The sequence below is a fragment of the Cotesia glomerata genome, linkage group LG7 (assembly GCF_020080835.1).
Source record: "Cotesia glomerata isolate CgM1 linkage group LG7, MPM_Cglom_v2.3, whole genome shotgun sequence".
Lineage (NCBI taxonomy): Eukaryota > Metazoa > Arthropoda > Insecta > Hymenoptera > Braconidae > Cotesia > Cotesia glomerata.
The window spans coordinates 15,947,517-15,967,096 of record NC_058164.1 but is presented as its reverse complement, the minus strand read 5'-3'; the positions used below and the strand labels follow the sequence as shown (position 1 = coordinate 15,967,096).

The following is a 19,580-nucleotide window of genomic DNA, read 5'->3' as shown; positions in this document are numbered from 1 at the left end:
ACTCGTCGAGCTGAGTCGGAAAATGCATATGGTTCAAAAGTTTATACATATATATATATATATATATATCGGATATAACGCGGCTTGTCACGACGATAGCGTTGCCAATTTACAACGGATCTCTACCAAACTCATCATTCTTATTCTACAGATAAATACCAAAGTCAAGTTCGAAGATGAGCTTAATCGAACAAGTAATTTAGAAATACCAGGATCTCAAAATTTTGAAAACCATAACAATTCATATTTCTTCACTTTCTTACTCGAATAACTTTTGAATGGGATAACTTATTGAAATTCTGTAAATTGCATCTGAAAGCTCTTTAAATAAGCTTCAATTTGAGTACTATATCATATGTGTAGTCGTAAAATTTTTTAGAAATGCCAGGATTTAAAAATTTTCAAAATTATAAAAATTCATATTTTTTCACTTTTTAACCCGAATTACTTCGGAATGGGATAACTTATTGAATCTCTGTAAATTGCATCTGAAAGCTTTTTAAATAAGCTTCAACTTGAGTACCATATCATATGTGTAGTCTTAAAATTATGTCCTATTCCGCTATGCCAATTATGAAATTCGCTATTGCACTGGTTTTAAAATTTTTCCGTCGATATATATTTTTGTCGATTGCATAGAAGTTAAAAACCCTAGTTTTGTATACAATCCTCGTTATATTTTTTTTCTATTTATGATGAAATCTACGTCTTTTACTTATTTTACCAAAAATAGTTATTAGTCAAACAGGTTATCTGAGCTTGTCAGGGTAATATTCTTAATATAGTAATAAAAAAGTTTGGAAAATCCAAATGTGCATGCCTTATGCGCTCGTATCAATTGTAAATTTTTTAAAGTAGATAAAATTTCAATCACAGAAAGAAAAAAATAAAAAACAATACTCTGTTAGATTACAGAGTAATAAAATTCCCGCGGATAGAATGAAAATCTTTGCTATCGCCATCTAGTACGCACCGACAGAAGAAGCAAGTCTTCACTAACTCTGTTTATATATTTTTTTATATATGGCAACCTGAGATGTAAATTTTTTAGCTTCAACAATACATATTTTTATTATTTTATAATCAAACGAATAATAATAGAGCTGTGGTTTTTTAATCAGTTTGTTACAATGAATTTACAAACACATTGAAATAAAATTTAAAAGAATTAGTTTTGTTTTTCGAAAGTAATGGTGATTACAAAAAGGGTGTTACATGTATTTTACAGGATTTTTTCTGAAAAATTCATTTTTTATCTAAACTGTGGGTTAAATCAGCTGTTTATTGTTTAGAAAAATGACCATTGATATTTTCTTTTATTGTGGTATGAAGGCCGACCTATTTTAACCACTATATTATTATTTATTTAAATAAAACTCAGTACTGACGGAATCCAGTGTTTTCATTTTTAGGCGAGAGTAGAGCATATATGCGCTCGCGCCTAAGGCATGCAATACATTAGTGTTGTTATATCCGGCCCGAGCAGCTGGGTTCAGGCCTAATCGGGAGTATTTTGTTTCGTTATTTGTAACTTATAAAAAAATTTATATTCTTCAGCCAAAAATATCAATATTCTTGATTTTTGAATTTTCTAAACGAGTATTTTTTTCAAAAGATCAAATAATAAATATTCGAGTTATAATTTGAAATTAAATTTTATGATAAAGTATTTTTCATTTAAAAATTTAATTACTTTTTGATTTTTATTTATAATTTTCCGAAATCTAGACGAGTATTTTTTTTATTTTTCACTTTTCCAATTTTTCAGCCTGAAATTCACCGAAAACCGCTACTTTTTCAAGAAATATCATGTAATTTAAAAAAAAAACAAAAATTTTCAAATTAAAAAAAAATACTCGTGTAGATTTTTCATTTTTCTGAACGAGTATTTTTTTTTGTATTCATAATTTTTTTCATTTGAAAAAAAAAATTTCGAAAAAAAAAAGTTTTTCAAAAAAAATTAAAATTTTTTTTTTTTTCAAATTTCTTAAAAAATCAATCTTTTTGATGGAAAAAATAAAGATTTTTGAGAAAAAAAAATTTTTTCATTCAGAAAAAGAATGAAAATCGAAAAATTGTTTATAATGGTCATTTTTGCGAAAACAAAGAATTTGAAGCTTCGAGGCACTATGGAAAAAAAATCGCAATGCTTTGAATTTTTCAGAAATTTTAGGGGACACTTTAAGGTTGGAAAATTATCGACGATTTCCTTCGTTTATCCATTTTATCCAAAGTTATACCAAGTTATCCAAATATCCTTAATTATGCCAATTTTTGTCTTTTTTTCAGTCAAAGTTTTCAATTCAAAAAAAATTTTTTCGTTAAAAGCCGTTTACAGTATCTTATAAATAATATTGTGTAGTTTTCAAAACCTTCCTTGGATTCCCTATACGATCATTATTCTCAGAGATATTGATTATCAAAGTCAAAAAGCACTTTTTTTGCTTTAATTCGCGATAACTCCGCGGCAATCATCGTACAGGCTTTCCGATTACGTCAAATTGAATAGCATTAAATTTTTCAAAAAAGCTTTTGAGTTAAACAATGGAAAAAAATTTTTTGAAGTCCGTAGACTTTTTTTTAGACGAAAAAAAATTTGGAAATTTTTTTTTTTTGTTGTTTTCTTAGGATTTCTCCGAACCCAAACATGATGAAAAATTTTCATGGTCGTATAGGAAAACTAGACACTTGGAGCTAAAATTTGCTTTTTTTTTTGCTGTACGATCATCTAATCGGAGTTACAGCTCGTTGAAAATCACCCAAAAATTTAGAATCTTTTTGATATCCCTTAATTTTTGTGACTAGTGTATAAATTTGTTTTGTTATTCAAATGAAAAAAGTTATGAATATGAAAAATAAAAAATACTCGTTCAGAAAAATGAAAAATCTACACGAGTATTTTTTTTTAATTTGAAAATTTTTGTTTTTTTTTAAATTACAAAATATTTTTTTGAAAAATAGCGGTTTTTGGTGAATTTCAGGCTGAAAAATTTGAAAAGTGAAAAATGAAAAAAATACTCGTCTAGATTCCGGAAAATTATAAATAAAAATCAAAAAATAATTAAATTTTTAAAAATTTTTAAATGAAAAATATTTAATCATAAAATTTAATTTCAAATTATAACTCGAATATTTATTATTTGATCTTTTGAAAAAAATACTCGTTTAGAAAATTCAAATATCTAGACGAGTATTTTTTCAAAATTAAAAAAAAATTATTTTTTTCCAAATTACAGGTTCTTTTATTTTTAAAATGGTGGGTGTCGGCTAACTTCAGGGTCATTATTTTGTCGCAGAAAATTTTTTTTTTCGGGGATATTGACGCGTGTCATCATTTGAAGGTATTCGGTATTCGAAAATATGCACATAAAATTGTATCCTCATGATGACGCTCGACGCTAGCGTTGAGCATCAAGCTGTGGCTCTACCTAGCTGAAACAATTAAAATGACGTCTGGCGTCAAATGTACATATAGGTTAATATGTATTTAATCAACAGGTGGCGTCAATGGAAAAATTCTTTCAACACACTACTGGTTAATTATCCAAAAAATGTCCTGACTAATAACCGGATACACATAGCCGCTATCATTATAAACTCGACTCAACTTCCACAGAACCGATGAATGTGCGCATGCGTTTCCATATAATACTTAACAATACTATCGCATTAATATGTTTTAGAAACTGCACTAAATATTGCATAGAGTGAGAACAATAAGAACAATTTACGTTTGGTACTTTTTTTCGAACCCTTTGCCTAAGAATGGCGACTATACATGAAATCTAGGTTTCTATTGTCATAGTGTCTCTGCGTGTACATTTCACGAATCTTACAAGTACGATCTTTGTGTAGTGTTAAAAAAAAAGCAATTCGCTAAATAAGTAATTTATATTTTAGATTGTTTTGCATGAATATTGATAGTTTTTCGATGAGTTAGAAATCTATTGGAATGTGGTTAGTTTATTGAAATTAAATGTATGTAAGTATGATGTAAATTGGTCATAAATGCTCTGGTCTCCTACATTTTGAACTGTAGTTAAGGAGTTTAGCATTTTTGATAAAAGTTTACACACACATACATACGCACGACACACGCGCGCATACATCTTTGTGTACATAAGTTACTGTCAAGGTATTTCAGATACGTTTGAATGATGATGAGTTTTCATAACCGTGAAATTACAGTGAATTTTATTTTATCTTTTTACTAAAAATAAATGACGACATCTTTTTCTATACGGTCTGAAGCATTGCGAAATTATGTCTGAAAATCGTGAGGTTATTTTAGCTGATTTTCAGGTAAATGTTATTTTTATAATAAAGTCAGGATGAATTTTGTGAATCAAAAAATTGTTACATTGAATAACATCAATTCCAGGCTTGCAGCGGAATCGACGATGTTGGTGAAGCTATCATGCATCTCGAAAGTAACAATTGGGATTTATTGGTTAAGTATAGAATTTTCTAAAAAAAAAAAAAAAAAAAAAAAAAAAAATTGAATACTGAAATGGTTGATATTTTTTTAGTTCAAAAAAGTAAATAACTTTGATGTGTAGGACATGGTTATTGGCATGTAATTGCAATTTTTTTCTCATTTTAATTATTCTGAAGAAAAAATGACTTTTTTTCTACCATACGGCTTCTAAATTACGGCAAAAAAGTTATTTTCTTCCAGATAGCTATTTTGAAAAACTTTTAGATGCTAGTAGTATATATAATCATAAATAAAGTTCTAATGTAATTCATTAGTAATTGTTTTTTTTTTTGTACATATACAGATGGCTCTTAATGCAGTTATGAATCATGATTCACAACAATTACCTTCTGAGATCAATCCTGATGTTGAGATGGTTGAAGTTGTGGAAGGAGTTCCCACAGTAACATTTTCTTCATCTGATACCACCTCACCTACAAAAGATAGTACTGCGTCAAAAGAAAAGTCTGAAAATCCTAAACCTGGAACAAGTCATATTGAAGTTTCAGAAGTTCCAAAAATACTTACTTTTTATGTTCACTATTTAAATGCAGTCTATAAGATCAATCTTTCAGAGTTATGTACTTTGAGTATGTATTTAAAATTTCTGTATTTTAAGAGTTTATAAGCTTATGAGTTAATTATTATAGTAACAACAATGACATTATTAATCATTTTTGTCTCTTAACACCAATAAGGAGATTTAAAGTATGCGATATTCGAAAAAACCAAGGTCGGCCCATGTGAACAAGAAATTAATGGTTGGAAAAAAGCACCACTTGGAAATTCTTCACTGTTGAAATCACTTGAATTGGTTCAAGATAATACATTGTTTATTACATCTAAAGTCAAAACTGGGGACTCTTGCTTAGAAGCGTAAGTTAATGAAACATTTAAACGGCGGATATGACTTTTTTTTTAATATTCAATATATCCAATATAATTATTGTTTGTTACAGGTCTTACTTATCAGATCGATTAACTCGAACATACATTCTAAATGTACGAGATGATGTACATGGAAAAACATATAATTTAAAGTATCCAGGAACACACACGATCCTTGATGTGAAAACTGGAGTTTATACTTTAACAGACGTTCCTGTGAGAAATCAAAAGTGGAAGGGCTGGCCCAATTCTGTAAAAGACGATGAAATAACACTTGCTCAAAGTGGCATTGCATTTCCAGAGCACGATTTATCAGTATCACAAACGCTTGTTAAAGAAAAGAAAGATGAAGTAATGAAATATATGTACATTTTCTTTACGAATGTAACATTGTCTGTAATATTATCATTTTAGGATCTCGTAATTGTTGAGAGTGATAGTTCAGCCGATGAAGCTGAAGACGCTGAAGAATTTGAAGATGTTCCCGAATCATTTATTATTGAAGATGATATTTTTATTGATAATATTCTTCCTACGAAATTCCAGAGATTGAGTACGTTACACATTTTCTTACAAATTTGACTACATAGGTTATTTTTGGTGACAGTAAAAAGAAATTTATTCTAACCAGATAATGACTCGTGTAGTTTAAGATTTTACTATTTTGTCGTATTGTGTTTGAGAATACTAACTATTATATTATTGATAATTGTGAATAATTTAGTTCCTGAAAATGTGGAAGATGAAACAATGGGCACGTTGCATTTCTCGGAACAATTTGAAAAGAGATATGGTTTGATTCATCCTGAATTTTTCACGGGTACATTTGATGAAGCTATACGAGAGTCTTGCTTGAAGTCACCAAAAGAGGTAATGGAAATAATTTGTTAATCACCATTCTAGAAGTTTAAGTTTTTGAGATTTTGAATTATAATAAAAAATTTTTTTTTTATTGAAAACACGTAAAATACAATATTATCGATATTTAAATTTGAATTCATCGAACTGACAATGCACTTATATTGATCTAATATTTCTTTTCTTTGTAGAATAATTATGTAATCGAGCGAGGTCGCCGAAGGCGACCGAAGCTCGATTATAATTATATTGATAATTTTGTTCGAAGAGATCACTAGGTAGTACCGCCTTTGTACGCATATTCACATCACAAAGTTCAACTGTAAAAACAAATATAAAGCGTTTCCCAGGTAACCGTCTTATTTATCCTCATACAGTTCAGCTAAAGCTTAATTTGAAGAGATCACTGGGAGGGTGAAAGATGGGTGGGAGTGATCTCTTCGAACGAAATTATCAATATAATTATAATCGAGCTTCGGCGACCTCGCTCGATTACATAATTATATTTCAAACTTCGTTCTCGAGATCACTAGGTAGATGTTCAGAGCTGTAACATGTAAATTAAATATTAAGTAAGGAACAATAAAGTTCAATTAAAAATTTTTTTTTTTTTTTTTTTTTTTTTATTAGGAATAATGAACAATTAAATTAATCATTACAAATTGAATCGTGAACAATTTTTTTTTTTTTTTTTTTTTTTTTTTTTTAAACAATTAAATAATATAAATAGTTGTGTAATAGGTAATATTAAGATAATATTGAGGATGCAAACGTGGTTTTATTGTTAATTATAGGTCTGTTATAAAACTTCTCAAAGACTTTGGATTTATTAGACCATCCTGCAAGACTTTTTATGATACTTATATCAACTCCTTTGCTTAAGGCAGTTGAAGTAGACGCATGTCTAAGACTGTGAGAAGTATAGTTCTCACCAACTTCACACTCAGTTAAAAAAGATCTTATCCATCTACTGATTGTATCTTTTGATGCTTTTTTATAAGGTTTTTTAATTGTTAGAAAAAGACAATCATTGTTGTTTATTATAGTAGATGTAACAGTTAGGTAATGCTCTAATGTCGAAGCTACGCATAGGTTAATATTATTAAATTTTGGAATAATTAAAAGTGGCTGAAATGCACACTGTCGAGAGGATTTAATCCTATCAGGGATTTCAATTTCATAGCCATCATTTTTTTATGAATATTAGTTCTCTTAATTAAAGAAATCGTTTGGACCCGATGTGCAGAAACTATTGCAAGTAAAACAACTAATTTTTTTGTTAATTGATGTAAATTAAGATTATTAAGTGGGCTTAAATTTTCTAATTTTTCAAGAATAGGATCTAAACTATAAATTCTATCATTGAATTTATCTTTTATAATATCGTTATTAAAGCAAATTAAACCATATTTAAGCAAATTTTTTTTTTTAAGGGAGTTGGGAAAGAACGGATAGGGGAAAGGGGGGGACCTACTCAGTGGGAATTTTTCCGTAATTGAAAAAATAATCAGACAGCCCAGACTGGGAATCGAACCCAGATCTCTCGGTTACGCGCCAAGGGCTCTACCAGTTAAGCTATCCGAGACAAGTACTGACTACTTTATTCAGTCACGTATATAAGACCCGCCGAGCAAACAACGCCACCGTCCATCTTACGGTAAAGAGCCATATTAAAGCAAATTTTTTAAGGGAGTTGGGAAAGAACGGATAAGGGAAAGGGGGGAACCTACTCAGTGGGAATTTTTCCGTTATTGAAAAAATAATCAGACAGCCCAGACTGGGAATCGAACCCAGATCTCTCGGTTACGCGCCAAGGGCTCTACCAGTTAAGCTATCCGAGACAAGTACTGACTACTTTATTCAGTCACGTATATAAGACCCACCGAGCAAACAACGCCACCGTCCATCTTACGGTAAAGAGCCATATTAAAGCAAATTTAAAATTTGATATTTATTCGTTGAAACTTTTGTCTTTCAAGGATCTTTTTTCAGAACCCAACATTTGAAGGATAGGTTCGCTGAGGGTAGAAGCTTCAGGAGCCTTTGTATCTTGCAGCCCGACTGATGTCTTGGGATCATTATTAAGGGAAGGATCGATTTCCGGTTCCAAGTCATTGTCACTTTGAGAAGTGTCATCATCTTTTGAGTCTGCAAGACCATAAGATCTAGGTTAAGAGAAGCTATCAAGCAGAAAAAAATAATTTCTCTTGACGCAGAGAGTAGAAAAATTTTTTAAATAAATTCTAACTCTCTATTTTTAAACTTAACCCAGTCAAAAAAAAGGTACAACAAAATTAAAAAATTTAATTTTTGTTGCCCAAATAAAAAAAGACAAAAAATAAAAAATAATAAATGATTATTCACCCTCAGAAACATTGTCAGGTTGGTTTTTAACTAGATCTTCCAATGGTCGATCTGTATTTTCCAAATTGAAAAGTTCTTGGTAGAGTTTCAATTTCTTTTGGAGTAACTCTAGATCAGAGTTATTATAAGCTTGACGTTTGTTACCCATTTTTAAATTAGATAAAAACTAATTTTTTTTTTTTTTATAATATAAATAGTCAACTGAATAAATTATCTTAAATAAATTAATTAAATTAATTAGATGTTTAAATGTGATGTTCACTTTACAGCGCACAAAAAACGTAATGAGGATAAATAAGACGGTTACCTGGGAAACGCTTTATATTTGTTTTTACAGTTGAACTTTGTGATGTGAATATGCGTACAAAGGCGGTACTACCTAGTGATCTCGAGAACGAAATTTGAAATATAATTTTAAGTTATGTAAGATTTTACTTTCAAGTTACATTAATTACGCTTTTTAATACTGAAAATCTCGTGACTAATGCAATTTTTCCAATACTTTTCCATTTACTTCAGTCTTTTGAGCACTAATAATTAAGGTAGTCGGGTCGTACAATTCATGTTATTAAAATTTAAAAAATTTTTTTTATCGAAAGATAAATACATCAAAAGTTTACCACTAAAATTTCAGATCGATTCACCGTACCGTTTTTCAGTAATTAATTTTTGAAATTGCTTCTTTTACACGTAAAGATATGGAGATCCGATAAAGTTAGTATGAAATCTTTCGTACCGCACGAGTGATGCAACTAAATTTCATACTAACTTCATCGACTCTCTATGCCTCGATTTTTTTGAAAATCATTGATTTTCATAGCGGGAAGTTGAAAAAGTAAGTTTATTTATTTAAATGTTATTAATCAATTTGAAGAATGAAAATGTATGGTTTGTGCTCAAAAAATTCAAAATCGAGCAGTGATCTTTTCTTAATAAATATAATCTTTTTGTTGCTGTAATTTTTTTTAGAGAAAATTGTTAGCCGTATATCTGCACCACGACAATAGTGTATTGACAAATGTATTCTGTACACAATTATTGGGCTGTGAAACAATTTTGCAGCTTTTATCTGCAAACTTCGTTGTGTGGGGATGGGATTTTACCTATGAAAGTAATAAGCAAAAGTAAGATTTCAAAAATGCTTGTGCATAAAAAAATATTTTTTGTTTTATTTTTAGAAACTATATACTTTATTTTTGTATTAGATTCTTATCTTCTTTCACTCAGTCATTAGGGATAGTGGGTTCTGAAGCTGTAAGAAACATTGATGTTGATACCTTACCTGTTTTCATAATTCTCATGCGATCCCGATCAACAACTGAAATTTTCACCATAGTGCACGGAAATGTGGGAGTCAATGAACTACTTACTAATTTAATTCATGCAGTGGACATATTTCAAGTGAGTCCCTTTTTTATAATTGTATTTATGAAACAAAGTAAAAAAAATAAAATTTTGAAACTAAAATTTAGGAGCAAAAACGTGTAGACGTAGAGGCAGAAAAAGAAAGGCAAGCTAGAGAAAAAGTGAAACAAGAACAAGATCAAGCATATCAAGAAAGTTTAGCTGCTGACAGGTTTGTTTTATAATTTGGTATTAAGCTTTTTGAATATCCGTTTAATAATATATATTTGTTTAACTTTTAATTTAATTTTAGAGCAAAAGAAGAAGCAAAACAGATCCAACAGCAGTTGGAGCAAAAAAAGAAAGAACAAGCAGAAAATACAAGATTAGTTGAAGAAGCAAAAAAAGAAGCACATAGACAAGCTGTACAATTAAGCTTACCTCCGGAACCTGATGAAGAGTCTGGCAATCATATTTTAAAGGTTAAAATCCGTTTACCAGGCGGTAAATTTTTAGAACGTAAATTTAGGCCAGATACTCCTTTACAAATACTTCTAAACTTTCTTATCGTGGAAGGCTATCCTACTGATGAATATAAGGTGATATCCAGCTGGCCTCGACGTGATGTAAGTAAATCTTCATGATAAAAAAATAAGAAATATCGAATCGAAAGTAGATAAATTGATTTTTTTAAGCAAAAGCTTAATCTAATGTTAATCAAAATGTTAAAACAAAAATGTTAATCTAATTTCAAAGTGTTAAAGGAAAAAAGATATTTCTGTGTGTAAACTTCCATGAGTGTTTTTTGAAAAAATGGAGATTGTGAATGTTTATTATGTGCTAGCTATCAACTTCTGTGTACAATTTGCACAAAGGCTATAGCCGGATTAATATGGGAATTCTGCCCCCATGGCTTTTTTGACTTATACTTAAGGGGTCGATTTGGTGTCGAATGAAAATAATTCGCATCAATTTTTTGCTCTTTAACTCAATCGGTATTCGAGAATTTCAAAAAATCATATTTTTTCAAAATTGTTTTTATTTTTATAGTAAAATTCAGAATTATTCAATGATGATTTTTTTCCTAATTCTTACGGGTCCAAAACAAAAAATCATGTGATCATGATTCTCAAACCGAAATCCGATTTTTAACGGAGAAAAGAAAATTGTATTTTTTTTTTTTTTTAGCCTTTTTGAAATATGTCACTCACCAAAATTCGTCAGAAAATGTCTTTTATGCTCCTCTATATTCAGGAATTTTTTTGAATTTTTTGAAGTAGTGGAACAATTTAATAAAAATTAAAAACTCATTTTTTTCTCAAAATCTTGCGTTTTAACAAACTTACATTTTTATTTTAGTAAGTATACATAAATACGTAGAAAATTTTTTTTTTTTTTACCAAAATATATCTTCGCAAAAGATAAACAGAAAGAATCAGTAGGTTAAAGTGATTAGAAGGTTTATTAATGATTCAAAAGACACTTAAAGGTAATACTGATATATTTTTTCATACTATTGGAAAATATTTTGAATTTTGATACAAAAAAAAATAAAAATTATAATCAAAATAATAATTTTAAATAAAAAAGAAAATTTTCTATGTATTTAAGGTAAAAGCCCCAATAGATGATCACGTACCAGTATATGATCACTCCATGTATCTGTACATCTATATTCACAAATATAGGTATACAAATACATGGAGTGATCATATACTGGTACATGATCATCTATTGGGGCTTTTACCTTATATGTACTCAAAAAAATGTAAGCTTGTTAAAACGCAAGATTTTGAGAAAAAAATGAGTTTTTAATTTTTTTTTAATTGTTCCACCACTTCAAAAAATTCAAAAAAATTCCTGAGTATAGAGGAGTATGAAAGACATTTTCTGACGAATTTCGGTGAGTGACATATTTCAAGAAGGCTAAGAAAAAAAAAATATAATTTTCTTTTCTCCGTTAAAAATCGGATTTCTGTTTGAGAATCATGATTATATGATTTTTTTATGTTTTGGACTCGTAAGAATCAGGAAAAAAATCATCATTAAATAATTCCGAATTTTACTATAAAAATAAAAATAATTTTGAAAAAACAGGTTTTTTTGAAATTCTCGAATACTGTTTAAGTTAAAGAGCTAAAAATTGATGTGAATTATTTTCATTCGACACCAAATCGATCCCCTAAGTATAAGTCAAAAAAGCCATGAGGGCAGAATTCCCATATTAATCTGGCTATGCCCTTTATTTGTTTTTCAGAATACAATGTCTTCAGTTTAAAAATTAATAGTCCCTTCCTTTGCCGGTGAAATAAATTCACAATGATTTTGTTGTTATTATTTAGTAGTTTACAAGATTTTTACTGTGACTGAAGTAATTGAAATATCTTTTTTAATTTCTATTCATGGGTGGGATTGTAACATCATATTTCCCGTTACTAAGTACTTGTTACCACGGTTAGGGTAAAGTGTATGTGTCGATTCGTAACAAAATTTATTCTACAAATAGTTATTAATTTTGAAAATAATGGTTCAATAATTATTTGTTTGATAAATGTCTTTTATTTTAATTAACCTCAATTAAATTCAACAAGTTGCATTAAGGTTGTTTATTTGCGGGTATGGAACGATGGATAGGATGTAATAATGACTTGAAAATTCGAAGATGTAACACCGATTATCATATGGAAAAAAAAAAAAGAAAATTCATAGATCATTTTCCCTAAACTTAAAAAAAAATTACGACAACATTGCTGTTATATCAGTAGGGTAAGTGGGGGTATTACTGCGGTTTTTATTGTAGATTTTACTTCAGAAGCATTTTCTTTGAATTTTTCAAAAATAGCAATGATTTTTTTTTTTTAAACCAAAGTTCGACTCATTATTGACTTAAAAAAAAATCAAGAGTGCGATAAACTAATATTTTGTTTAAATAATAAGCATTTAAAAAAAAAGTCATATGCATGTATTACTGCGGGTATAAAAAGAGCTTGTCTGTATTACTACGTGTCAATTACTGCGAATGACCCAATTACTGCGTGTCTATTACTGCGGCTGAAATTAAATGACAAAAAACTTCGGGATCATATAAGAAATGAATAAAATATGTTTGAAAGATACCTAATTAGGTATTTGTTAAATAAAATGACTTGATTAATATAATGACTATTCCAGTGACGTATAACATAATAAGCAGAGACTTTATAGTAATTAAAAAGTTAACTTGCTCGGAGAAAAACAAATCTTGATTGAAAAAAATCATTTTGAATTTTTTTAAATCAATCAGAAAAATTTTTGAATATGTTTGAAGTTACATTCACTTAATTTAATGGAAATTTCTTAGTTTGAAAGTTTCACTGCTTCATTTCACATAACAAAATTCTTTATTGTAATTACTGCTTGTATTTTTCATCAACTTCGATTTATTTGTTTTATTGTTTTATCAATTTTCTATTTATGATTTATTTTAAAGATTATTTATTTTCAACTAAGAGCAATTTACAGGCAACTTGACAGGTAATATTTTCTTTTTAGGTTAGAATAAATGTCTTTTACATCCGCAGTAATTGGTACAAATGCATACAAATAAAGGTGCTTCTAATACTGCGGATTATTGAAAACATTCGCAATAATACAAACATGTCAGTTTATTGCACGCCTCATAGCGCGAAGCGCGTGAGATTGTGCTTTATACTCGACTCGTCAAGGTCAAGCAATTTTGTGATCTTTAAATGCCTCTATCACAACCATATTACACTTATACATTAATATAAAGATGTACACCGAAAAAACACTTAAATTAAACCATCTTTTACTTTCTAAAATCATTTTCAAATTACTTTCTAATTTCATGTTGCTATTTTGAAAAAAAAAAAAACGTTTTGAAAAAAATTTTACGTGGACGTCCGGATGTCACCCCATTTTGGATGTACCAACGATTACTCCCGAACAAATTGATATTTCAAGACCGGATCTTTTTTATTAGTTTAAGAATTCGATAAACTGGGTCCGTATTTCATATCAGTGGCCTAGCTGACGTATTTTTTTTTTTTTAATTGAATTTTTATTAAAATTCACTACGATACAACCGTACAAAGCCAAACGAACTTTTCTTGTTTGTCACGTGAGAACTATGGCGCCACTTGATCAAGCTAGATTTTTATAGACTGCATGCGCATATGACAAGAAAAAAAGGCGCCGATATTCAAAAAAAAAAATAAAAAATACTCTGTAAGAAATTGCTTAGTTATAATTTTTTGTTTTTTTTTTAATCAATTACATAATTAATTTTTTTCTTAAAAAATGAATGAGCATGCATTTTTGGATTTTCCAAACTTTTGGTACCTATTACTGCGTCCTTTAAATAAACAATATTATTTTATCAAAATTCAATTTTTAATACGTGACTGATATTGAAGAAGGGTTATCTTACTTTTATATGCAAAAAATATTAAATTTGAACCATTTTATGCAAAGATAAAGATCTTTTAGAATCACCTCTTTTCGTACGGAAGCTCACGAAAAAGCTATAGTTTACTACCTGCATAGCCAGTTAATTTTAATTTATTAATAACAAATTGAATAATTGTTGTACGTGTACAACTACTGAGCAAATATTTTCTTGAAGATTTCAATTATTAGCAACAATTTTTTTTAATTTAAAAAGCTCAAGTACCATTTATTTATCATTGAAATAAAAAAATCCGCAGTAATACCCACACTTACCCTATTTGATTCAAATTTTTTATATCCGTATTTGATTCAAATTTCAAATATGTCAAAAATTAGTATATTTTAATCACTGTAAGGAAATCGCTAAAACTCGGAGAAAATAATTTTTTTATAATTTCTCTTGGAAATGTATCTACTTTTGATTGGTAAGAAAATAATTTAATTAAATACCAACTTTTAATTCTTTTAATGTTTCAGTTGACATCTTTGGATACCTCACTCACTCTCTCAGAACTTAAATTTTGCTTACAAGAAACAGTAATTTTAGAAGAAAGATAAATTATAACCAAATGTATTCTTCTTGATGTCAAAAATTTAATTATACATGTTTAACAATATTTATTTTATAATTTTATCTAATCAACATTTTTCAGTTGTTACTTATTTGTATAAATAGTTTCGCTTCTAGGGATTGATTAATTTAAAAAATTTGTAATTTTTTATTTGAAATTTGCTTATTCGATAGAAGTGGTTTCGTTCGACAAAGGTGAAAATATTATTAGAAAACGATAGTTTTCAACTAAAACGTGTTACAAAGGCGTTAAGGCATAAGCAGCATTTGGCTTGTGCTTGAGTGGCAGTCAAGTAATCTATACGTGAGTCTGGTGAGTATGTATTTATTTTAATTCGTGCTCGAAGAGTATTATTTCAAGGAATATACTGCAAGATATAACTTTGCGTTTCGGGCATTTTTATATTATTTTAAGCAGATTTCGACAGAATTGATGTCAAAAATTATAAAAATGGCCAACCCTTCCGGCCACCTTTGGAACTTCCTGCTATTTTCAACTAAAAAAGTTCGAAAATTTTTCCGTTACAAAGTATGGAGCTCTTTGGGAGCTCTTCTACCTCACAAATATATTTTAGTACATTGTCGAGCTCTTCGAGTTCGATAATCTCGTGGTTATATAGATGAAATACTTTTTTGCAAAATCCGAATCGGGATGTCTTCTGAACGAATCAAACGATTTTGGTGTAGCTTAAAACATTGGACCTAGTTTCGTAAGCACAAAAAGACAACTTTTTACCAAAAATCGATTCGAAAACAAATTAGGCATTTATTTCAAAAAAATACTTTTATCAAAATTTTTGGTAAGCGATATCTTTGGAAGAAAACGACTGTTTTTTATATGTGTTTGGCGGCTTACACAGAAGAAAAATTACTATGTTTGAGATTTCTTAAAACTTATGACATATAGTGACTAATAGACATTTTATAGATTTTCACAAATTTTCATAAAAATTGATTGAATCTTACTTTCAAAAATTTTGGTGTAAAAACGGACACAGAGAACTCTACATGGCCATGTAGTGTGAAATTTCCTCGGAGTAAACGACTTATCCGTGTGATTTAAACATTTTTTAAAACTTATTTGATTTTTTAAAACTAGCATTTATTTAATTTTAACTTTAGAAGTTTCTATTCTCACGCAAAAAAATCCTGATAAATCCACGCCGCGTTAGTATAAGAGAAAAATTTTCTTTACTTTTACGCAGCGTGGATTTAAGGCCCTTACATTTAGGCGACGTGGATTTATCAGGACTTTTTTTACGCATGAATAGACATGTTCTTTAACTTTTTCTGAAAATTTAATATTTTTGTATGAACTTTTCTTCAAAATTTCAACTCTACTAACAACATTATGAAACTTGATGTAAAATACTATTTGTCTCGTCAACGACGATCGTAGAACTGTTTGAATTATTTCTAGTTCAGTGTTTGATGAATGGAATCACTCATGTTAGGAAATTATTTTTCCAGTAATAGCGTAATATTTAAATGCATGAAATTCAATTTGTTGACTTAAAATCATGAGAAATTATACATTTCGGGGAGAAGGGGGGTCAATTGAATTACGGGGCGATTGAACCGCTCGACTTAAAAAATTGAAAAAATGCTTCATGCTCTTAGAATTAGATTCTAATATGTTAAACTCTGATATGATCGGAATTTAAAATCATTACGATTAATAAATTTTGAAAAATTGAGATTTTTGTATTTCTAGCCATGTAAATTATTTTTTCGGCTGGTGACAAATTGTTTAATAATATTTTAATTTTTGAATTAATTGATAAAGTTTGAATTATAGTAATTGTATATACTTATACTTTATAATCCCTAACTTCGTTTATATTGATATAATAATTTATTTATTTATTATTTACTATCAAGTGTGATAAAATTATATGGGGTCAGTTGAACCAGCAGCCCCGGGGACGATTGAACCACGGAGAAGCATGAGACATGCACACGCATCTTGACCTACGTAAAAAATACTACGGGAAATAACCTAACAATTTGATGAACCAAATTTATAATAAAAATTATTTTAAAATTCATTTTTCATTTATTTAACATAGTATCTGTGCATTAAAAATGTGCAATAGTGATATTAGCAAGTAACAATTAATATATTATTTATTAAAAGTTCGGATTTGAGTTTGAAATATTATTGGTCCAATTGCCCCTGAGCGGGAATCAATTAAACCATTCGACGCATTTGGATAAATTGATAATTTTAAAAAATTCACGTTGTTTATTGACTAATTTATGTATTGATATTGATAGTAGACTCAATAAACTACCATTCCAAGAAAAAAAAAATTAGGAAAACGGTTGACCCTGAAGGCCATCCTGCAACTTCCCGCTACTTCTGTAATTAAGCACTCAAAATTTAACTTATTACGTTTTTGAGCTCTTCGAGCTCGAAAATTTAATTTTCGTGTAATTTTGAGCCCTCCGAGTCTAATAGAAGTTCAATAAAACACTATTTTTTGAACTTTCAAACGCAATAACTTTTGAATGAATGAACCGATTTTCACGCGGTTGGCGGCATTCGACGCAGTTTTTCAAATTCTATGATAGACTTTTGAATACAAATTGATCAGACCGGATATTTCAGTGCAATTCTAAAAAAAAACGCTTTTTTTTCGATTTTTTTCGTCAACGATAACTCACGAACGATTCAACCGATTTTGACCGGCTTCGTGGCGGTCAACGTGGTTTTTTGATGTTAAAAGCTGATTAGTTTTTGGAATTGATCGGTCTAGCCGTTTAAAAGTTATTATTGTGTTATAAAGTGTCCAAATCGTGGATTTGCAGACACACACACACACACACACAGACACCATCGTGGAAGTAGTCAGGGAAGCTTTCTAGGACCTCAAAACGTCAGGATCTGATGAAAACTCGATTTTCGAAAAACGGGGTAAAACCAATAACTTTTCGATTTTTGAAAATCTTCAATTTTCTTAGCGGAAAGTTATAAATTATTATTTAATTTTCATTCGAATAGTAAAAAATTACTAAACTTTTTTTGGTTCAATTGACCCCCTTCTCCCCTACATATATAATATAACCGGTCTTGCATGCGATATCTTATTAAGTTTCGATAAATTGTATCTGAAAGCTTATGTAATAAGCTTTAATTTGCATCATAGTTTCGGAATGACAGCAATTTAAAATCTTCAAAATTCTCAAAAATTGGCACTTTTACTGTTTTTTTGCAAAATAAATATTGAATGCAATATTTTGTAGAATTTTTGTGGATTGCATCTGCAAGCTTGATAAATGAGTTTTAACCCTTTCACGGTTTTGGGCGTTTCTCCCACTCTTTTCCCACTTGCGGGGCAAGGGGACTGAACGTAATCCGGTGAGCGGAGCGCAGGGACGTATAGTAAAAGTTTACATGTTAAAGTTTTGCATGGTTAAGCCATAAAAATAATAAATACGGCCCTGAGTGAACACGCGGTGGGCATGAAAATCTGGTGGCGGGACTGGCGGGAGTTAGTCCGCTCACGCGACTGGCTATCCCTACTCCGGGAGAAAAAGTACTACACAGTCCGAATCGACCGTGAGAGGGTTAACTCAAGACTAGTTAGATCCTTATAAACCTTATAAACCTTACAAAAGGTAAAATAACACACTGGATTTTTTTTTTGGCTTTGAACTTCTGGCAGGGGACTGATCTTAAAATGCCTGGGACAAACTCTGGTTTAATGAATTTAATGAAACAAATTAATTTTCGGTACTTTTTATTGAAGAAGATTGTTAGTTAACTAATTAAGTATATAAACATTATGGACCGAATTATATATTATTGACGAATAAATTAGAATTTAATCTTAAAGTTTTAATTTTGGGAATAGGACAGCGCAGAAGACTGATATTTCGGTGGTTTACGAATTTATAACAAAAAAAACCAAAATTTATTTCATTTTAGTTTTCAATGTTCCAAATAAAAATGTTTTTTTACTTTCGTAATAAAATTTTTTTTGGTAACAAAATAACAATTTTTCTAATAAAAAAATTAGAAAAACGGTTGACCTTGAACGCCATCACTGCAACTTCCCGATAATTCCATCCACAGATTCGGTAGAATCTGGCGCCAAGTTCCGTTCATCGAATATGCTGTAAACGGAGCGCCAGACTACCGACTATGTTTACTGTAAGCAGAACGGTATTTTGAGGTTGCAAAATTTTATTTAATTCTACGGTAGTTTTTTTTCCTAAATTGTATATTATAACAGTAATTCATACTTTATTTGACTGTTATTAATTAATTATATTCACTTATAACAATTAATCTACTTGAAATTACTAAATTTAATCAGCACAAACTATAGCAACGCAAAAATTTCGATCCTGACTTTTTTTCAATGGGCAAAGTGATCTGCCACAGACTAAATAATTCGAGAATTCATAGTAATCCTTCATTAGATGGGAAACTACAGTTAAAAAAGATATTTCACAGCTTGCATCTACACCCGCCAGGGTGCGCTAGAATTATTTTTACATAAACTGTAGTTTCAAGGGGATAGTTTGCTATAAAAAATGGGACGGGGACACTTTGCCACAAAAAATGTAGCCAACGTGAAATTTAAGTTGGTATCAGGGTAAACTAAAAGAAAACCATAAAGG

At 29.5% G+C, this 19,580-nt stretch overlaps 1 protein-coding gene across 9 annotated transcripts; it reads left to right on the top strand.

Annotated features, from left to right (window-relative positions):
- The first annotated feature begins 3,679 nt into the window (after nucleotides 1-3,679).
- On the top strand, nucleotides 3,680-14,997 carry LOC123268729 (FAS-associated factor 1). 9 transcript variants are annotated; one of them, XM_044734070.1, is made up of 14 exons: nucleotides 3,680-3,838; nucleotides 3,901-3,957; nucleotides 4,145-4,302; nucleotides 4,382-4,450; nucleotides 4,782-5,067; nucleotides 5,176-5,353; nucleotides 5,437-5,716; nucleotides 5,780-5,918; nucleotides 6,090-6,235; nucleotides 9,557-9,711; nucleotides 9,793-9,988; nucleotides 10,060-10,163; nucleotides 10,245-10,557; nucleotides 14,858-14,997. In XM_044734070.1, exons 3-14 carry the CDS (start codon nucleotides 4,264-4,266, stop codon nucleotides 14,936-14,938), a joined length of 1,986 nt encoding a protein of 661 aa, XP_044590005.1. In that variant the 5' UTR covers nucleotides 3,680-3,838; nucleotides 3,901-3,957; nucleotides 4,145-4,263; the 3' UTR covers nucleotides 14,939-14,997. The 9 variants fall into 9 exon arrangements, with proteins under 9 accessions (XP_044590005.1, XP_044590004.1, XP_044590003.1 ...); XM_044734069.1 differs by having other exon boundaries at nucleotides 3,901-3,982; XM_044734068.1 differs by lacking the exon at nucleotides 3,901-3,957.
- The last annotated feature ends 4,583 nt before the right edge of the window (nucleotides 14,998-19,580 follow it).